At 36.3% G+C, this 18,147-nt stretch overlaps 1 protein-coding gene across 2 annotated transcripts in view; it reads left to right on the top strand.

Moving 5' to 3' along the window:
- The window catches only part of CERK (ceramide kinase), a 47,227-nt gene that overhangs the window by 13,326 nt on the left and 15,754 nt on the right, over window positions 1-18,147 (top strand). For both annotated transcript variants that reach the window (XM_035327677.1, XM_035327668.1), the window contains exons 5-9: window positions 127-190; window positions 4,805-4,950; window positions 13,421-13,495; window positions 15,224-15,376; window positions 16,103-16,208. In XM_035327677.1, coding sequence (XP_035183568.1) covers window positions 127-190; window positions 4,805-4,950; window positions 13,421-13,495; window positions 15,224-15,376; window positions 16,103-16,208 — 544 coding nt within the window. The remainder of the gene's footprint in view (window positions 1-126; window positions 191-4,804; window positions 4,951-13,420; window positions 13,496-15,223; window positions 15,377-16,102; window positions 16,209-18,147) is intronic.

The raw sequence follows: 18,147 nt of genomic DNA, 5'->3' as shown, positions 1-18,147 counted from the left end.
TTTTTATGGGCAAGCTGTTCTTGTAGGCACACTGACAATAGCATCATGGTTATTAATAAAGTAATAACAGTTTTAACAATCATATCCTTTTATAACAGTATTTTTTATGTGCTCATTTCTTCATAGTAACTGAACATGCTAACCACGCTAAGGACAACTTGTTTGAAGTTAATATTAATAAATACGATGGGTAAGTAACTTCATTTGCTCTTTTTTTCCCCCCTCGCTGATCTATTCTGTATTCTGTCTCTTGTTGTCTATAACTTAAAATAGTAGAGTTCACTGATGATATGTTTATTGCAACAGCTGGAACATGCAGGACATGTTCCTTTCTGTATGAGGTTATTCACGTTTAGGAGTATCAAAGGAAAACTGAACCATTTCAGTAAATCTGTTCAATATGTAATATATTCATGTGTAGTATAATGATATTTGCATGAGATGTGTGCAGAAGATCAATGTAAGATTACTTTTGCTGATCCAGAAGCTGAGTATTCTGTAATAGCCTGAGAAATATCCTGCAGTGTTTTGTAGTATAGGTGAGCTTGACACTTACGTGAGTCCAAAAAACTGTATTAGCGGTATTCTGCATGTGTGTAAAATCATGCACTATTTAGAAATGTGTAATATAGTTCCTTTCACCAATTGCAAATAACTGCTATGTCATTAGGCTTTATTTTTTTCACCAGTTTTGTTCTGTTTGTGAAATTACTGGTTTAAAAGAAGACTTAGCTGAATAATAAAATTGCACTCCCTCATTAAATCAATTGTAGAAGCGGAGTATTTTTAATGAATAAACTAATCATTGCAATTCTGTTTCATGACATGAAATGAGCCATATGATTGTAAAATTGAAAATGTACACAGAACCTATGCAAATAAACTCTTATAACTACAGTATTTTAAAATTATATCTTATTATAGTTGTAGACAGGAACTTTTAAGTAGGCAGGTACTTTTAAGTTCATGAACTACAAAAAATAATCTTAGATTTACAAGAGTACTCTGAAAATATATTTGTATGGTATAAATCAAGTGAAGGCATGATGTTGACAAATTGTGATAATAAGAAACTACATTCGCAAATTGAGTTCCTAGTCTTTTCACAGATTGAGTTCCTAGACCTGTTTTAAAATAAGTTGACTTTATGTAAACTATTTTGACAATATTGGCATTTTCCTTGATTTTGCAGACATGCAAGGAAAATAACCTAGAAAAAAAAACTATTTTAAGATTTTTCTCCTTTTCATCTGGCTTAAGTCATTTGAAGTATATAATACTGAGGGTTGGTGGCATTTCAATACAGAGTGGGAAAGAGAATCAAGCAAAACAATGTCTAGAATTGGCTGTTGTATGAGATGGTGCCCAAAGTGGTAATCAATCATTCTGTCCTGCAGGGTTTGTCAAGGACTATCAAAATAGGCTGCTCTCACATGAGATTCAAAAAGGTGTAGCTGAACTTGTTAGTGTGGATGGGAGGATTCCATTTTGACTGTAATATAATGTTTTAGCCTTTACCTTTATAGACTTAGTCTAGTAAAGTATTGAGAAGTGAAACTTCTACAACATAAAACTTCTAATGCTTTATACTGATGCAGATCGTATGTATTATTGTGAGCTGTGCATATATGTATTCTCATTAAGGCCACTTACCATTTCATTAAAAAAAAAAAAAAAAAGTATTTTTCTGGAGGTTCAGAAAAATAAATAGTTAAACAGAAGTTGGGACTTTTGGGGAAAGGAGGAAGACTACTTAGGAAATGCTGCAACATCAAAGTGGGAAGACAAGCAGAGAATCTTTGCCTTTCTAAAAACAAACAAAAATGTATAGCTTAAAACCAAAATTAGATGCAACAAACCAGCCTACTTAATCTCACCGTGCAATATGTATGTATGTAACTGCAGTAGCTGGATATTCTAGGAAGCTTAGGAATAAGAGGAACAACTTGACTTTAAGAATAGTGACTTTAAGAAAGCATGGTGAGTAGTTCAGCTCTAAAGAGAGGTGATTCTACCATCTGGGGATATATGCCAGAATTAATAGTAGGAGATGAGCCTTCCTGTCCCTGAAGATATCTTTTAAAACTTCGTAGAATCCCTTCCTAGCAACTTGCTTTTACAACAAGTGGCAGTGACCAATTGTAGTGGTACCCAAAACATTTCTGACAGATTGAAACAATCTCTAGTGTAGATGTAATTACTCATTTTAAAGGTTCTCTAAATCTCTCTTTGGTAGTTCCAGCTTAAATCTTGTTTTGGTGGGGGTTGTTTTTGGTTTCCCTACCAAGACTGAGAAAAACGGTTGGCCAGAGAAGTGCATCTTTTTAGAATCTCAGAGTTCTTCCATTCCCACACTAGGCCTGAATGGCAGGTACCTTGAGAACTGCATGCTGTCTTCCTAAGCCTGACTTTTGACCATTGTGTGTAAGGATGTTTCTATGGTGAACAATAACATTAGGAAGCAGTTCTGCAAATTTTTAAGCAGCAGATCATGTGGTTAAATGGAAGATTTAAAAAAGAATGTTTCAATCACGTAAGTGTGTGTTTCTCTCTAAGTTTAGTTTATTCTTTTCATGTAGAGGGAAAGCTTTGGATTCCTACATCTAATTGTTGTTCACCTGTCCTCATAAGTCACTTCTGATAAGAGACTTTTCCTTCATTCAGTAATGAGATTCTTCATTTAATCTACCAATTCCCAATTTGGGAAAGCTGTGCTTCTAATTTTGGAACTAGATACAAGATTCTTACTGATAATTGCTTCCTTACCTTCCAAGTGCATATGCTGAGGTGCATTGTATAAACCTCTTGTGCATGTTTCCTGTTTGTTCTTCCCATTTCTCCTAATACGAATTTCCCCGGGTGAGTGTACTGATCCAATAGCTCAGTGACAGAGCAGCTTCCCCTTGAAGATGCTTAATTAAAGTAGCCCACGTAGTTACCGTGTAGCAGGTTCTTGTACGTTGTTATGCAGAACTACATATGTTAATGGCATGTATTAATGCTGTAATATTGTACAAATAATGACTGTTTAGAATAAATCTGATATGCATAAGGATGATAGCAATTCATATATATGCCTGTTTCACAGGTCTGTGGAAAACTTTCATTTTTTTTCTTCTAGTTTTTGCATTATTTTACAGAATTGCAGAAAGGTTGAGGTTGGAAGAGAGCACAGCTCATTTAAAACTCATTTGTTTCATGGAGATGCTACTCCTGAAGTTCTGAATGTAATTTATTTTTATTATCTAATAAGTGAAATGCTACTCCATTAGAAAAATAAACCCAAAATGTAAGAAACACTTTAGGAAGATGTCTCTTACAGTAGTCCTTCACTAAGGGCCTTCACACATGTGCCTCACGCATTGATGATCATCTGATGTTTGCAATCAATTTTGTCATACTAATTTTGTCTCAGTGAACTTCTTCATTTGTCAGTTTAAAAATTTACCCATGGTAAGAGTAGAAGTTCATATTATTCTGTTATCTCTGAGTCTGGATATGCAGTTTGTTACAAATGAACATAGACCTTAAGCTGAGGTGGAAATTTTTGACCACTTCCTCCCTTTCTTAGAAGCTGCACAGAAAGATGAGACAGGTTACTGAAAATGAAGAATAAAGTACTTAAGCTCTGAGGAGATAAATTCATTATAATGATGAAACACAAACCTCCTTTTCTCCCTTCTTGCACAGTCTCTTAGGTGTTGACTTAGAGTTGGACAGTATAAGACTATCTTCTCCATTCATGAGAAAAAAAATCTTACTGACAATAAGAGAATTCTGAAAATACAATAATAAATCTAAATCACCAATACTTAAAAACTAAATCAACTAACTTGTCCTGTGGAATGAGTGCTCATTCTGCAGTATCTATTGCTGACTATGTGGAAGAGTTGGTGTTTATGCATTGGAAATGATTGCTATAGAAAACAGGAAATGTTCCAAATCATGTATGTATAATTTTGGATTTGTCATGTGTTCCTTCAAAGTGTATTGGAAGTAGTTTTTCAGTTAAAGAATGGTTATGCTTTTAGAGTTTAGAGTGTGCATTTTATTATTGTGCATTTTATTATTGTGCATGAAATGTATACTGCTGTAAAATAGTCTTTTACTTCCTAGTATTTGCTTGGGTGTGGACACTGCTGAGCTTTAACATATTGAGGATCTATGTAGCTGCTGCACCAGCTCTGACCTGAATTAATTTTGCAAACCAAAGTTTTGCTTCTGGTAACATTTAGAACTCTGTTTCATTATGAGTGGTTATGTAGATATACATGACTTCTGTCTGTTTGGGCTATCAGCACGTTCAAAAGAGCATGCAAGCATGCATTTTTCTGTTTTTGACTTTCATATCCCTGCTAAATGAATATTGTAAAATAGCACACTTCTGCTTGAAGCCACAAATAGTAAACTTACCTCTCCCTTTTCAGTAAAGGTACCCTATTTCCATTTTGCTTACTTAGAAAGCTGTGTGTGCAGTCCTGTTCGGTGTTTTCCTTGTATAGTGATTTTCCACTGATACCTGTCTGTCTGCATACAGCAATAGAGGACAGAGAATTTTTTTAGGTTGCATTCCAACATCTTTCAAACATTAGAGAACCGTCTAGGTGCATTTGTAGTTGTGTAGCTTGATTTTTTTTCTGCTTTTTGTTTAATGCCAAGTTGACTGTGAGCTACTATATTCTGTAAAAACTGGAGGAAGAGAATAGAACAACTATATTTGATGTGCAGTGCATGCCCTAAGTAGAACACTTGCCGTGTTGTTTATTGACTGTTAGTGTGCATTCTAATTTGTGTTTCCTGGCAGTGTTGTTTGTGTTGGTGGGGACGGCATGTTCAGTGAAGTGATGCATGGTCTCATTGGAAGAATACAGAAGGACTCTGGCATAGACCAAAATAATCCCAAAGCACCGTTAGTCCAATGCAATATAAGGATTGGCATAATCCCTGCTGGTAAGAAAGGGTTAACTTTCAGTTTACTTTATTAATTTCTTGTTGAAATTCCTTCTATTCATAACTTCTTGAAATTAGGCCTAAGTGTGAGATATGAGCAATAGTATTCAATAAAGACACCTAACGGTAGCTGTTTGTATCGCAGTATAGTTACTGATCGTATACACTGCTATTTGGGAAGGATGCATTGCAAAGGAAAGGAAGTCTTAAATGTGCAACTTCAGAATTTATTGTTTGTTCCTTGCTCTCTTAATTCTGTGGCTCATTTTACGTTAATACAAGATAAGATGTTGACAGTAATGTCTTTGCTCATCTAAACAAGTCAGTGAGAGAAATTTATTGAACAGAGACTTAACCTGGGGGGGGAACTGTTGTGTCTGGTTTTGGTTTTGTTTTCCTCCAGTTCCAAATGTTCCACAAATGTAGTTAGAATTGCCGTAAGACCATCCCACCATCCTACTGTTCTGGCAATAGGTTGGTTCTGGTTTGTGGTTGTTTGTTTGTTTTTTTTTCCCCATTTGTTATCACAGAAAACATAAAGCAACTGCAGCTGGGGAACAGTCTTCAGGTTCCAGATAGCTACTACATATTCTGCCCAGGCTACTTTTGGTGCCAGGTGCTGTACCTTCACAGTTCAGCCACGTTTTCGGGCAACCCTGACTCCTGACTACTAGCAAGAGGCATTTATGAAAACTGACTCACGATTCAGTTCTTTAATGATAAATACACTTTTTTTTATTGACCACAGACAGTCACTGTTTGGATTAATCTTGCTGTTAAATCTAGTGGCCCACCTGTTAACTCATCCTTCCCAATTGGTGAGATGCCTTAAAAAGTAGACTGAAATGACTCTCTTGTTCAAGATTTGATTCACTCTTGCAACTCTTTAATGGCAATTATGTGCAATTTTATCTTATTTATCTGCAATTTTGTGGACTGTGTGGAAAGACACTTTTGTGGAAAGGCACTTTTTGGTGTCATTGGCATACTGTTCTCTTTTCCTTATCAGACACTTGAGATTTGAATTAAAGAACTGATATGAAATAAATACTGTGAGTTTCTAACCTGAACTGAAACATAGACTTTTACCAAAAATTTCACATCAGCAATAAAAATACACTGGGTGAAATAGAACATTTGTACCCTCAGGCTTTTGGTGACAAATTTTATGTTCCTTGTATCTTTAAGAAGAATGTATCTAAACCTAAACATCTGAATTGTTGCTTGGAAAAAGCTTAACAGTTTCTGCTCGTAGATGTCTAACTGTTGCTGTATTGCAAGTTGTAATGCGAATGTCCCCTTATATTTTTTCATTCCTGTTAGCTAGCACATTAAAGGTTCTGTGTAACCCTATATTTAACTGTAATCTGATTTTATTTGTTGAAACTTTGTATTAATATCACCTTGTATATTAAGTTTAAAAGAATAGAATGTGAAGTGCTCTGCCCTTCATTTCCCATATTAATGTTTATTTCTTGGATTAAGGAGTTCTGCTTGCATGATTTGTTTTCAGAAAAAAATTGCCTACTGGTGATATTAGTGACCGTAAAAAGACTGTTTAAAAAAAATAACAGAACGTCAGTATTGAAAGCTATTTCTTTACCCCTAGGAAAAGGAAATTAACTATTAACATCATAAAATCAAAAGATTTAACCTTGCCTTTTCAAGAATTTCTTAATGCGTTTTTTCCAGTCACAGCCAGGAAGTATGAGCTTCACTGATGTTTTAATATTGCTCACGTGTATCAAGCTACTTTCTTCTCTGATGTACTTCAGTGTTTTTATTGTTATTTTTGTCTGCTGTAGCTGTTTGCTATCTGGATGCATAGTGTGTGCTGTGTTCCTGAACTGCCATGAGGTACATCCAGCCTTGTAATCAGTGCTAAGACTCAAGTATTTTCTTTAAGTCATTATTCTGATGCTTCAAAAGTTCTTTACAGCAGAGTATAAGGACGCTGGTCTTGAAGTTCTGTTAATTAGTTTTTTGGAAGCACGGAAAACAGATCAAGATACGAATTATATTAGACAATATTTAAAATGTTTCACTACTGAAATACATGAAAGTGCCTGTAGGAATATTATTTTGATATATTTATCAAACTCACTGAACAACTCTTAGCCCTTTCCTAACACATCTAGCTATCATGGAGACCTGAAATTGTGTATGAAATAGCCAAGCCCATGCATTGCAGGATGCTTGGGAAGGCAGCAGGGCTTTTTTTTCCAGACTGGCGAAATTTCTAGTGAAGCTGCTCTGCGTGGTGCTTACCTGACTGTTGTGTGGTTCTACACTTCACTTGACGTGATGGAGCTGTGACCATATATTGACTCTAGCAGATCCCCCGGTTCTCAGAGTAGTTCAAGGGGTTTATTCCAGAACAAATGAAATCTTGAAAAAGAATATTTTTTAAAGCTAAACTGACAATCCTGAAATACAGCAAATAAAAAGGAATAAAGCAATGCAAATCATAAAATGAGGAATGCTTGATGTATAATGCATTTTAGTTCATTACAACCAAATTTTTCTTAAAATCTTAAGAACATGTCATCTGATACTAAAGACAACCATTACCCAGGGATTAAGTTCTAAAAGTGTTTGTGTCTTCTGACACATGGACACGTGGAGACAATTTATTCAGTGAGGACAGGTGCCTGGGATAAGGTGACAATGTCTCAGTGGTTTTTCTTTTTTTCTTTTAATCTTTCAGTTCCTAACTTCAAGCTGCATTAGCAGAAACATGGCAGGTTGCTGCACTTTCATTGCTGTGGTTAAACACTGTCTATATTCAAACTAGCACTCAATTCAGCAGGCTTAATCTTTGCTCAGAAATTGTCAATTTAATTGAACAGATGCTTGAAACTACAAATGAAAGAAAGATTTAATGGTAAAACATCTTCACCTCTATATCTTTTCTGAGGAATTAACTTTATTTCATAGGCAGAATCCCATTCTGCAGAATCTTTTTATAAATGGAATGGTACTTGTAAGTCATAATTCTTATTTTCTGAAGCAAGCCACTACGTGGCTCTTTCAGGGTATCTGGAAATACACTAAGGAAATAGAATAGTCTGTCATCCATTTAAAACTATCAGTTAATCTTCTGATTTATTCTACATTTTTATGAAATAACTATTTTTTTAAAATGCCATGAATAAAAGCTTCTATTCACATGGCTTTTGTAACTTCTGGACTTCTGTATTAGTTGCAGCTGTTCCTAAATCTGCCAATGTAAATTGACTGACTGCTGTTGTAAACAGGTTTCTTGTTAAAAGTACTTAGAAGCTGTAGCAACCTGACAGTTCCACACTTAGTGTGGTAACTACAAGTGAGAGCACCTTAAAACAAAACCTTCTCTTTAGTTATTACTTCCTGCTAGTACCAGCTGCCCTTAAAGCACATTCAGCTCTGTTTTTCTCCTACAGCCAGAGTGGCAATATGCCTGCATATAACTTGAAACCAGAGAGAACCTTTTATATTGGAACGTGGCACTGAGGTTTCATCCACGTGTTTTAGTATTAAAATGATACCCTCTAGAGTAAGCCAAAGTAATTCATTCTCCTTCCTAAACCTGGCGCAGAAGAGGGGGACAAAGCTGTCAACAGCTGTGGGAAGCTCCTCTAGTAAAAGAGAACCGATCAGATTAAATGCCTGTATGATCTCAGCAGGTAAAAAAAAAAAAAATCCTGCTGCACACTGTGCTGTGGCATAATGCTAGTGCAGTTTTTCTCCTTCCAGAAACCAAGCCTGCCAATCTGCCCTGGGAATAGGGGACAAATCTTTCAAGTACTGGAGAGTATTGAGTAAAATGCAGAAACAAAGTGTTAATTGCCGTAGTGATTTAGGCTTCTAGTGCATCCAGATTCCTCTTGCTTTTGCTGCAGTCAAGGATGTGAACTCCTAATGCCTAGGATTGAAGCATGCAGGGTGATTATAATCAGCGTGTTGATGTGTGGCTATTGGAGCTCATGCTAAAACCAGCAGAGGCTTCATAAGAGAAGGTTGCATAGAAAAAACGATGTGGGCTTCATTCACAAATTTTAGAACCAGATAGAAGTGAAATCATGAAGTGTGACTGGACTCCTATACTACTGCCACCTAGGCTGTAAAATTTATCTTGGAAAATGTGTTAAAGCATAGCATAAAAAGCTATCTTTTTTTTTAAGATTCCAAATGATGTATCTGCAGCCTTCCCGGTTACAATATTTGTAATATTTAATGACCTTTGCAGTTTAGTTAGCATCTCATTTCAAGGTTGAGTACATTCAATTTGGAGGATGAAGTCCAATGTTTTGTGATCCACCTTCATCATTTTAAATCATTTATACTCCTGGAAATGACTGTCTTAGAGCTAAATACTACATTGGATACGGTGGGGGTGCTATGAGAAAAGGTCAGTCAAGACTACTTTTCCCTGTAATGTTTGTGGTTTTAATTTCATCTTTTAAATTTGCTGCTGTTACCATTTTTGATATACTGTGGTACTGAACTTCTGCTGAAGTGATTATCTACAAGAATACAAACCAAGAAAAAATGCCCCGAGTCCTTCTGAAGTGTTTCTTTTTAAGCTAACCTGGCATTCTGCAGATGTGAAACTGTTTTCTTGGTTTATGGGTGCCCAAGCCATCCATCTCTTCCTGTAACAGTAACTTTGCCTCCTTACTTTGGAATGTGTCAGATCCTTGTCCTTTAAAATCACTTCCCAGCAAAGTCACCGTCTAGATTTTTCCAAGTACTAAATGCTGCTCAACCAAGAATTAGCATATTTTGTTGATGGGTGACAAAAAATGATGACTTTGCAAAATCTTGGCTTTATAAAAATAACACAAATGTACAAGAACCATAATGAAGCTGTTATTGTATATAGTGGAAAACCCATTGCCATGGTAATTTCTCCTTGAGGATTCAGAGTACACTGTAGAAATACCTGTCCAATTGTCAAGAGTATCTCACATTGAGCAATGCTCTTGTGTGCTAAGTGTGTTACTATTTCTCTGTTAAATTCACTGCTTGCTCTAGGATCAACATCTAGCTGGCTCTTGCTTCTGTCACCTGCTTAGTTTAGTACTGCAGTGACAGTCGTCCAGTTCTTTGGAATTTGTTTAGTTTTCCATCAATAAAAGTGCAAAAATGTATAGTCGTAGCCCAAAGAAAGAGCTTGTATTTTGTTTTGAGAAGACTTAGTGGTAAGTTAGTAGTCTTAATCATTGGAAAAATGATGTTTGAATGCTTTGCCTTTCCTCCCATTTATTTCAGATGGTAAGTATTGATTTTGTCCACAGCATCATCCATGTAACCAGTTAGAATGACATTTGGTTTTGCTTATTACTTTGGTATGCTATGACCTAAAGCTTGAAAAAAACCTTGGTTAATCATGAACATTAAAAAAGTTTTAGTTTGTGGATGGGAAGAAAGTGGAAGAATTTACCTATGTAGCAATTATGTGGCTATATAATACCTCCTAGTAACAAACTCTTGGGAAAATGGGTTAATGAAACATACGTGATGTATGGTAAAGATTCAAAACAATTATACTTGTTTTAACAAGGGCCAGCTACTGTAAGAGTTGATGTGCCCTTTACACACTTACTATTCTCAATGGGCTCTTAATATCAAAATATCTGGGATGAGAGTTTTCTGTAGCTGGGATGCTTCAGTCTGGGATGCAGCTGTCTAGATGCAGCTGCATCTAGTGCCCTTTGAAATGTACTACCCTCTACATCTAGTCTACTACAGTTACAATGGGAAGCCAAGCAGAGTAATCTGCAGCACTTGAACACTGGTGGTTGGTGCCATTTTAGGTAACGGAGTTATTCTCCTTAGGGTATGTTTCAGTTTGAAATTGATACCCAGATTTTGATGCTACCTTTGTCTGTCTGCAGGCAAGATGGATGTCTAAACTCATGGTATAGCCAGGGGCCATCTGATCAGTAAATCTCGTGTTAAAACTGCCTGTCTTGTGTACTGACGCCCCTCAAGCAGGGCAGGATGCCTGTGTGTGGGTACCTTGAGTACACCTCAAGCTACCATCAGCTCTTCTAACAAGATCTCTGTGAGCGGAATGGGAGCTGTGACATACAGTCTACAGTGTCACACGTACATACGTAACTACTTTTAGGTGTCGTAACTTGAAACTTAATCATTCCCTTGCACACTGATTTTCTTCTCTTCCAGCACAACCAATGCAAAACTTTTTTTTCCAATCTGAAGATCTTTTTTTTATTATTATTTTTTAATGAATTAGAGTTGAATTAGACTGTTAAAAAGCAGTCTAACTGCATCATATATGCCTTGGAAGGACAGGAATAGTTCTGTGTAATCCATGGAAACTCTTTTATTTTCCTTTATTCTGTTATACTCCGGCCCTTACAAATCCACAAAGAAAATCTAGCAGAGCATTTATATAATTTTAATGACATTTTTAGAAAAATAAAAAAATAAAAATCTAACACCTAACATTCGTCAAGAATTAAGCTCTGTGTAAGCTTCTTGCCCAAACTGGGTGTTAATCAAGGGATGTAAGTCAAACTACATATTTGTGTTCTAACACTGCTTTCTCTACCAGATCTGTGTTGATGAAATAAGCCAGATTTCAGTGGGCGTTCCGTGTATTTCTCCTGAGTAGTAGACTCCAAATCTATTCAAGACCCATCTATTTAAAACGAAGGAGAAAAACTTTTTGTTGTTGTTGTTCCAAAATAGTCTGGACTACCTGTTCAGTTCTGAAGTACAAAGAAATCCAAATCCTTACTAATTATGAACATTTTTGTGACCTTGAAACTAGCATTGTTAGGTTCATACTTGGCATGATGTGGTGTTGGGACCAGTTATATTCTCTTAGAATGTACATGAGGAATGATGCTGGTTTTCTTGCTCCATACTACTGGATCTGAGAAGAAGAAAAGGCTATTTTACAGTTTTGTAGGTCAGTTAAAGTTTTGTTTGTTTGTTTGTTTTTGTTGTGGTGGTGGTGGTGGTGTTTTTTTTACTCCACTGGCAAGTCTGAGAAAGAGGCATCATTTGATAGCTAGTAAACACTGTTGGTATTTTCCCTAGCCTGCCATTTTAGACACTTGTGAGTTAATTTCAGATATCAGGTCTAATTTTAGCCCTCCCTTGCTTGTTAACCGAATAGAAATGAAAATAACTCCTGTAAAATTGCCCAGCAGATAAATCAGCTTTTAATTGACTACAGAAGAGCACAGGGAGCCTCCAGTGTTTAAATCTAGCTTGTGTGGATGCCCCCTTCTCCTCCCACCTAGAGCATAAGACTACTTGGAAGCTCTGGCTGTTTACATCAGGACAGAAGTGACTTCAAGGTAATTCTAGTAGCAGAATACAAACTTATCTCAAAGAAGTTTGAAAGGCTGGATGAAATACTGCTCTTGTACGTTTAGCAGAAAATTCAGGTCAGGTGTTCCAGTGGTCTTTTTTTTGGTTTTCTTTTCGAAAGTAGTAAGAATTTTCTTTTAAGCCGAACTGAAATTCATGAGTATAGGTGGCAATATAAAACTGGAAAAATAGCAACAAAGTGTAATTTAAGTATCTGAACTCTACTTATATTTTTTCTGCTATAAAACTCCAAATAAGGCACAGTAACATCTTCTGTGTACCTCATCTGTTATGGTACTGAGACAAATTGGAGCCCTGTTTCCTATACAACAACATAAACCTGTAGTGGTACATTTGCACCACGATGAACATCACTCTGTGTAGAGAGAGACCTCTTAGTCACATTTTCCTTTGTTCTGCCAGTTCTGTTTTATTTATCTTCTCTTTAACTAACTGACAGAGCTCCTTCTTGTTCACAGTGGCTGCCTTCTGCATTGTGTTTGCTTAATAGAGGCTGCTTCTGTGCACTTCATCGATAGGCGAAGTGCTGTCCATTTCCTGAGCAATCAGTTGGAGGCAAAAGGATATTTTTTGTTCCTTTTGATAATGGTATATGTCCTGACTGCTTTCACAGTGAGAAGGAGCCAAAAGAGGATTTTTAACAGTGACTGGTCATCATCACATTTTTATTTTTATATTTTACTTTGATTAGGCATCAGATCAATTACTTTGATTTGGAATCAAGTGTTCTGTATATGAGCTGCTCTACATCTAGTATATCACTAGCAAATCTGAGAGTAGATATGTGGACAAGTTAAGCTTTTGTTTTGAGTTTTCCAACCTTGACGTTCAAGGACTTATTTCCAGGGAAGAAAACCGAGAACCTACAAGTTAGTTTTGGAGTTGCATACATACATAGTTTAAGTCCTTGTACTTTGTGTGGAGACAAACAAATTCTACTTACCTGAAAAAAACGTATTGTTCCAATTTAAATCATAATATTTCTTTCTATATATTTAACTTTGTACCATAAAATAGAAAGGGGCAGGCTAGAAGAACAGAAAGCTTTTATTCAGAGAACCATACCAATAAAACTTGCTTTGAACATACACAAAGTATTCTCTTGGTCTTTATTTTTCAGGATCAACAGATTGTGTATGCTATTCGACTGTTGGCATTTCTGATCCAGTAACATCAGCTCTTCATATTATTGTAGGTGGGTGATCACAAATCACAGTTTTGCTATGAAAATGTTTCCAATATCCAAAAATAGTAATTTCATTTGGTTATTGTTTTCCACGTGTCTGTGAAATACAATTTGAATATAATGACCAAGTTGAAAAATGAACTTTTTGTCTGGGATTTAAGTTTCTTTCTAATTTGAAATACAGGAAGTTAAAAAATAACTTTTTGAAACTTTATATCTGGTGCTTAAGATTTCATGTTTTCTGGCATGCTTTTTAAAGTAGTAAAATATAATAAGCAGCATAAATTATTGGATTATACAAAATAACTCAAAGTTGTCACAAGTAACATGTACATTTGAATAGCATTATTTTAAACTAGTTGCCTAATTTTCTTGTGCAATGTAATGCTTTCATACCAAGTTAGAAATGTGGCTTCTTGACTGGAATTAGCTAATAATTCCCCATTTTACAGTCTAAAAATCACATATTTGAGGAGGAGCTAGAGAGGTAAGCAACTGTTCTTCAGTAAATGCTTTTGATATGTTGTCATCAGTAAGCAGAGGTACTGGCATTGCCACTGCTCACAGTCCTCAAGTAATGGAGCCCCTGAATTGCATGGGGGCTAAAGGAGACAGCTTGCATGCTCACTGCATTGCAACTAGTGATGTCCGTTCAATCTGCCATATGCTGAGGAAACAGAGTCACTCAGTTCTTAATACTGAATTTGAAAAATTGTACAGGATTGTTTTCAGTTATATCCATTTTGTGTAGGCATAAAAGATGCAATTTCCAGCTGACTGTTCTTTCATTATTACTTGCTTATTGAGTGCTTAATAGTACAAGTTTTAGGAGCTGCTCTTGCAAAGATTTACACATGGGCTTCTCTGTTGCTCTCCTATAGTTAACTCTGTTCAGCATATGTAGATCTTAGCCCCACTGGGCTAGAATTAAAGAGCTGCTTTCTAATATGTGCTTAGTATATCACAGTATCTTAGCTGGATTATTAAATGTGCATATAAACATACATATTTAAATTTCTAAGTGTGTTTCTCAAGTACATAAAAGGGTGTTTCATAGCGGTCTGTGGTGGAAAGATGAGAGACAGTGGGCATAAAGTTAAATAGCTTAGGGTCAGACTGTTTTAAAAATTATAAAGATGTTTTAAAAATTATAAAAACAAACAAAAAACCACTTCTGAGTCTTCCACTACAAGGACATCAGATAGGTTGTGTACTTCATTTTCATGTATTTTCAAGACCTGACTGGATAAAGCCCTTAGTAATCTGATCCAGCCTCATAGCTGAACCTACTTTGAGTGGGAAGTTTGATGAGAAACCTCCTAAGGGCCTTTCTAAGTTGAGTTATCTATCCTCTGATACTAAGAAATGTAGAATTTATTCATCAGACATACAGTTCCTGCTTTGATCTCTTTTGTAACATCCTCTCCCACTCCTGTATAGCCCTAGTGCAAATTCTTCCTTACATACTTTTAGCATACTGACCTTTCTTTTCACTTAGTGCTTAATAGTACTTTTTAAATATTGAAAGAAATGAGTTGTAAAAAATGGTCTTCTCTTTCTCTATATATGTATAGAGATATATATCTGATATATATATCTATATATATATGATTCATATTTATGTTGTACGACATACTTTTTAATGAAAAAAATCTGTAACATTAAAGTTGTTACCATTTTTTGTAGCTTGAAATAAAATAAACCTTAATAGAACCTTGTACTTTCTAACCTCTGTAGGTGATAGCCAGCCTCTGGATGTCTCCTCTGTGCATCATAACAATACATTTTTGAAGTATTCTGTATCATTGTTGGGTTACGGTTTTTATGGAGACATATTAAAAGATAGTGAAAAGAAACGGTGGATGGGTCCAATGAGATACGACTATTCAGGTAAGTTGGGGGGTTATTACGTTCTTTTGTCAGCACGTAAGAATATTGGAGCAGTTGATACCCTCTGTCCAAATCAGGGTTCTCTGACGCTTTTAATCATAAGGGACAAACTGAACCTGATTGTATACTCCTTGTGGTACCAAGTGTGTTGAATTAGATTATGCAAAGCTCTGTAATTTAGGAGATAACATTAACGCTTTGCTTATTAAAGTTGTGTTGAATTTGGCTTTATAACACAATTAGCAAATTAACTGATAGTTAACACTTAAGTGTTTTATAAGCTTTATAAAGGACTAAAATGTTTATTTAAACTGTCATGAATGGTGTTGAAAGCAACACTAATTCAAGTTAGATTAATCAGCTTTTTTTGATTAGTGAACCTGCTAACGCTCTAGCACTGTTCTGTGGTGTTCATATAATGTGTTGATGTGTATCACCTAGAGATTGCTACCTAAAAAATATAATTTCTTTGTTAATCGTTTTGACTTCCTTCTCAATTAGTTGGAAAGAGGTAGGCACTCTGCTGTCTTGGACGTGCAGCTGATGGAGTGAACTGTTGTGGTTCTTTCAGTACTGACTATAGAGTTAGCTGAGTGGTTTAGCCTGGGTATTTAATGCTTGGCCAAATCTTATGTTACTGGAAAGTATGTTTTACATTTTTGGTTTGTTTTGTGTTAGGAGAAAGAACATACAAAAACAGAATTTAATTACCTTTTCTTAATGTAGGCTTCAAGACTTTTCTTTCTCATCATTACTATGAAGGAACAATTTCTTTTCAACCAGCAAAACACACACTTGGATCTCCACGAGATAAAGATAGCTGCAGAACAGGGTAGGCTAATATTTATCTCTGGGTACTTGACATGAACTGTTGGAAAAGGCCTGTATGTAAACAGAGGTTACAGCAATGTTTTAGTATCTTTTAGTTGCTTTTTAGTATCAAAACGCTTACTCTGAAAGAGGCAAGCTTTTTAAAAAAGGTTTATTGACTCATTGAAGAGAATACCTTATTTTATCAGGTCATTGAACAAAAATGTAATAAAATTTTGTTAGCCTGCTTCCCTCCCCATCTCTGATTTTAAATGAAATAAAGTATAATACCACAGTACACAGTTACTATATGCTGAGGGTACAGCTCTGTGTTACTGTTAATAAATAACAAGTCTGGATACCATATAACTTCTGCAAGTGGAAATAATTATTCAAAAAATTCAAATGTTCGTGTTGTAATTGGAACTAGCAATTTTACCACTTGTTTTAGTGTAATGACAACTTGTCCTGAGGATAGGTCCTTTCAAGAACCACTATTTAGTCTTTTTTTAATGGACTACAGTTATCCTGCAAATTCTGTGTGCTCTTCACTTCTCCTTAGAAGAAAAGGCTAAGGGGCACTGAGAAAGTGTCTAGAAATAGTATGGGAGTGTGAGAGCTTCACCTCTGTGTCATGTCAGCGTGATGGATGGTCTGTTTCAAGCATCTGAATGCAAACATATGCAACATGTTGTGAAATGAAAAGGAGGAATTGAAAGTCCATCAAGGGATGCAAAGCTAATGTCTCACTGAGATTTTATAGACATGGTGTGATTGCTCACATGAGCACAGCATGCATATATGCTCTCCAGGGGAAGAAGTGGGGTTGCGCTCAATGCAAAGAAACAGCTCTGTTGCACAGAGCTTTGCACTAGAATGAAGGAAGGCCTCATGGGTAAGGATCAAAACAAACACAGATGACAGGGAGGTAGGCATCTACAACAGACCTCTGATCTAAAGGAGTAAGTAGGTGAAGAAGCCTTTAGACAGCTGGAGGAAGCCTTCCGATGGCAGGCCCTGGAACTCATGGGTGATTTTATCCATCCTGATAATTTCTAGAAGGTCACAAGCAATTCAGGAGATGCCTGGAGTATATTGATGGTGATTATACTGGTGATTGTCAGGCTGACTAGGAGAAATGCTCTGCTGGACTTGTTACAGAAAATGAAGGTGGGGGATATGACAGTTGAGGGCAGTCTTGGCAGCAGTGACTGTGAGATTATGGTTTAAAGTCTTGAGAGAAGCAAGGAGGCAAAAAGTAGAATTACAACCCTGAACTTCAGAAGAACAGATTTTGGTTTATTCAGAAACCTTGGTGAGATCCCATGCATCATTGCCCTGGAGGACAAAGAGGACAGGAGAGTTGGTTGATCTTTAAGGATGACCTCCTCAGACTGCAAGAACAGACCATTCTGATATGCAGAAACTTGAGTAAGCATGACAGACAAAACAGTGTGGATGAGCAAAGATATCGTGACTGAAGCAAAATATAACTGAGAAGTAAACAGAAGGCAGAAGTGGAGTAAGTTACCACAGAGGAGCATAGCAACATTGCCTGAACATGCAGGGATGGAACTGGGAAAGCTAAAGCTCAGGTGGAGTTGAAATGAGTAAAGGATGTGTAGGGCATTACCTTTTACAAAGGGATTATGTATGTATGCTGATCATAACAAAAAGCTGGAGGAAGTTGTGGGCCTGCTGCTTAGTGGTGTGGGGGACCCAGTGACAAAAAGATAGGGAAACATCTGGGAAATGCTTCCTTTACCTGTGGATGAAGGGGAAACAGTGGATGTTGCATACCTTAACTTTACCAAGATCTTTACTGATGTTTTCTGTAGTTTTCTTAAAACCAAGTCAATGAGATGTAGACTAGATAATAGGATGGTTGGAAAACTGGCTAGACTACATAGAAAGGTTTTGAGTACCACATCCAACTGGCAGCTAGTTACTAATGGTGTTCC

The sequence above is a fragment of the Oxyura jamaicensis genome, chromosome 1 (genome assembly GCF_011077185.1).
Source record: "Oxyura jamaicensis isolate SHBP4307 breed ruddy duck chromosome 1, BPBGC_Ojam_1.0, whole genome shotgun sequence".
NCBI lineage: Eukaryota > Metazoa > Chordata > Aves > Anseriformes > Anatidae > Oxyura > Oxyura jamaicensis.
This window is presented reverse-complemented; position numbering and strand designations above follow the sequence as displayed.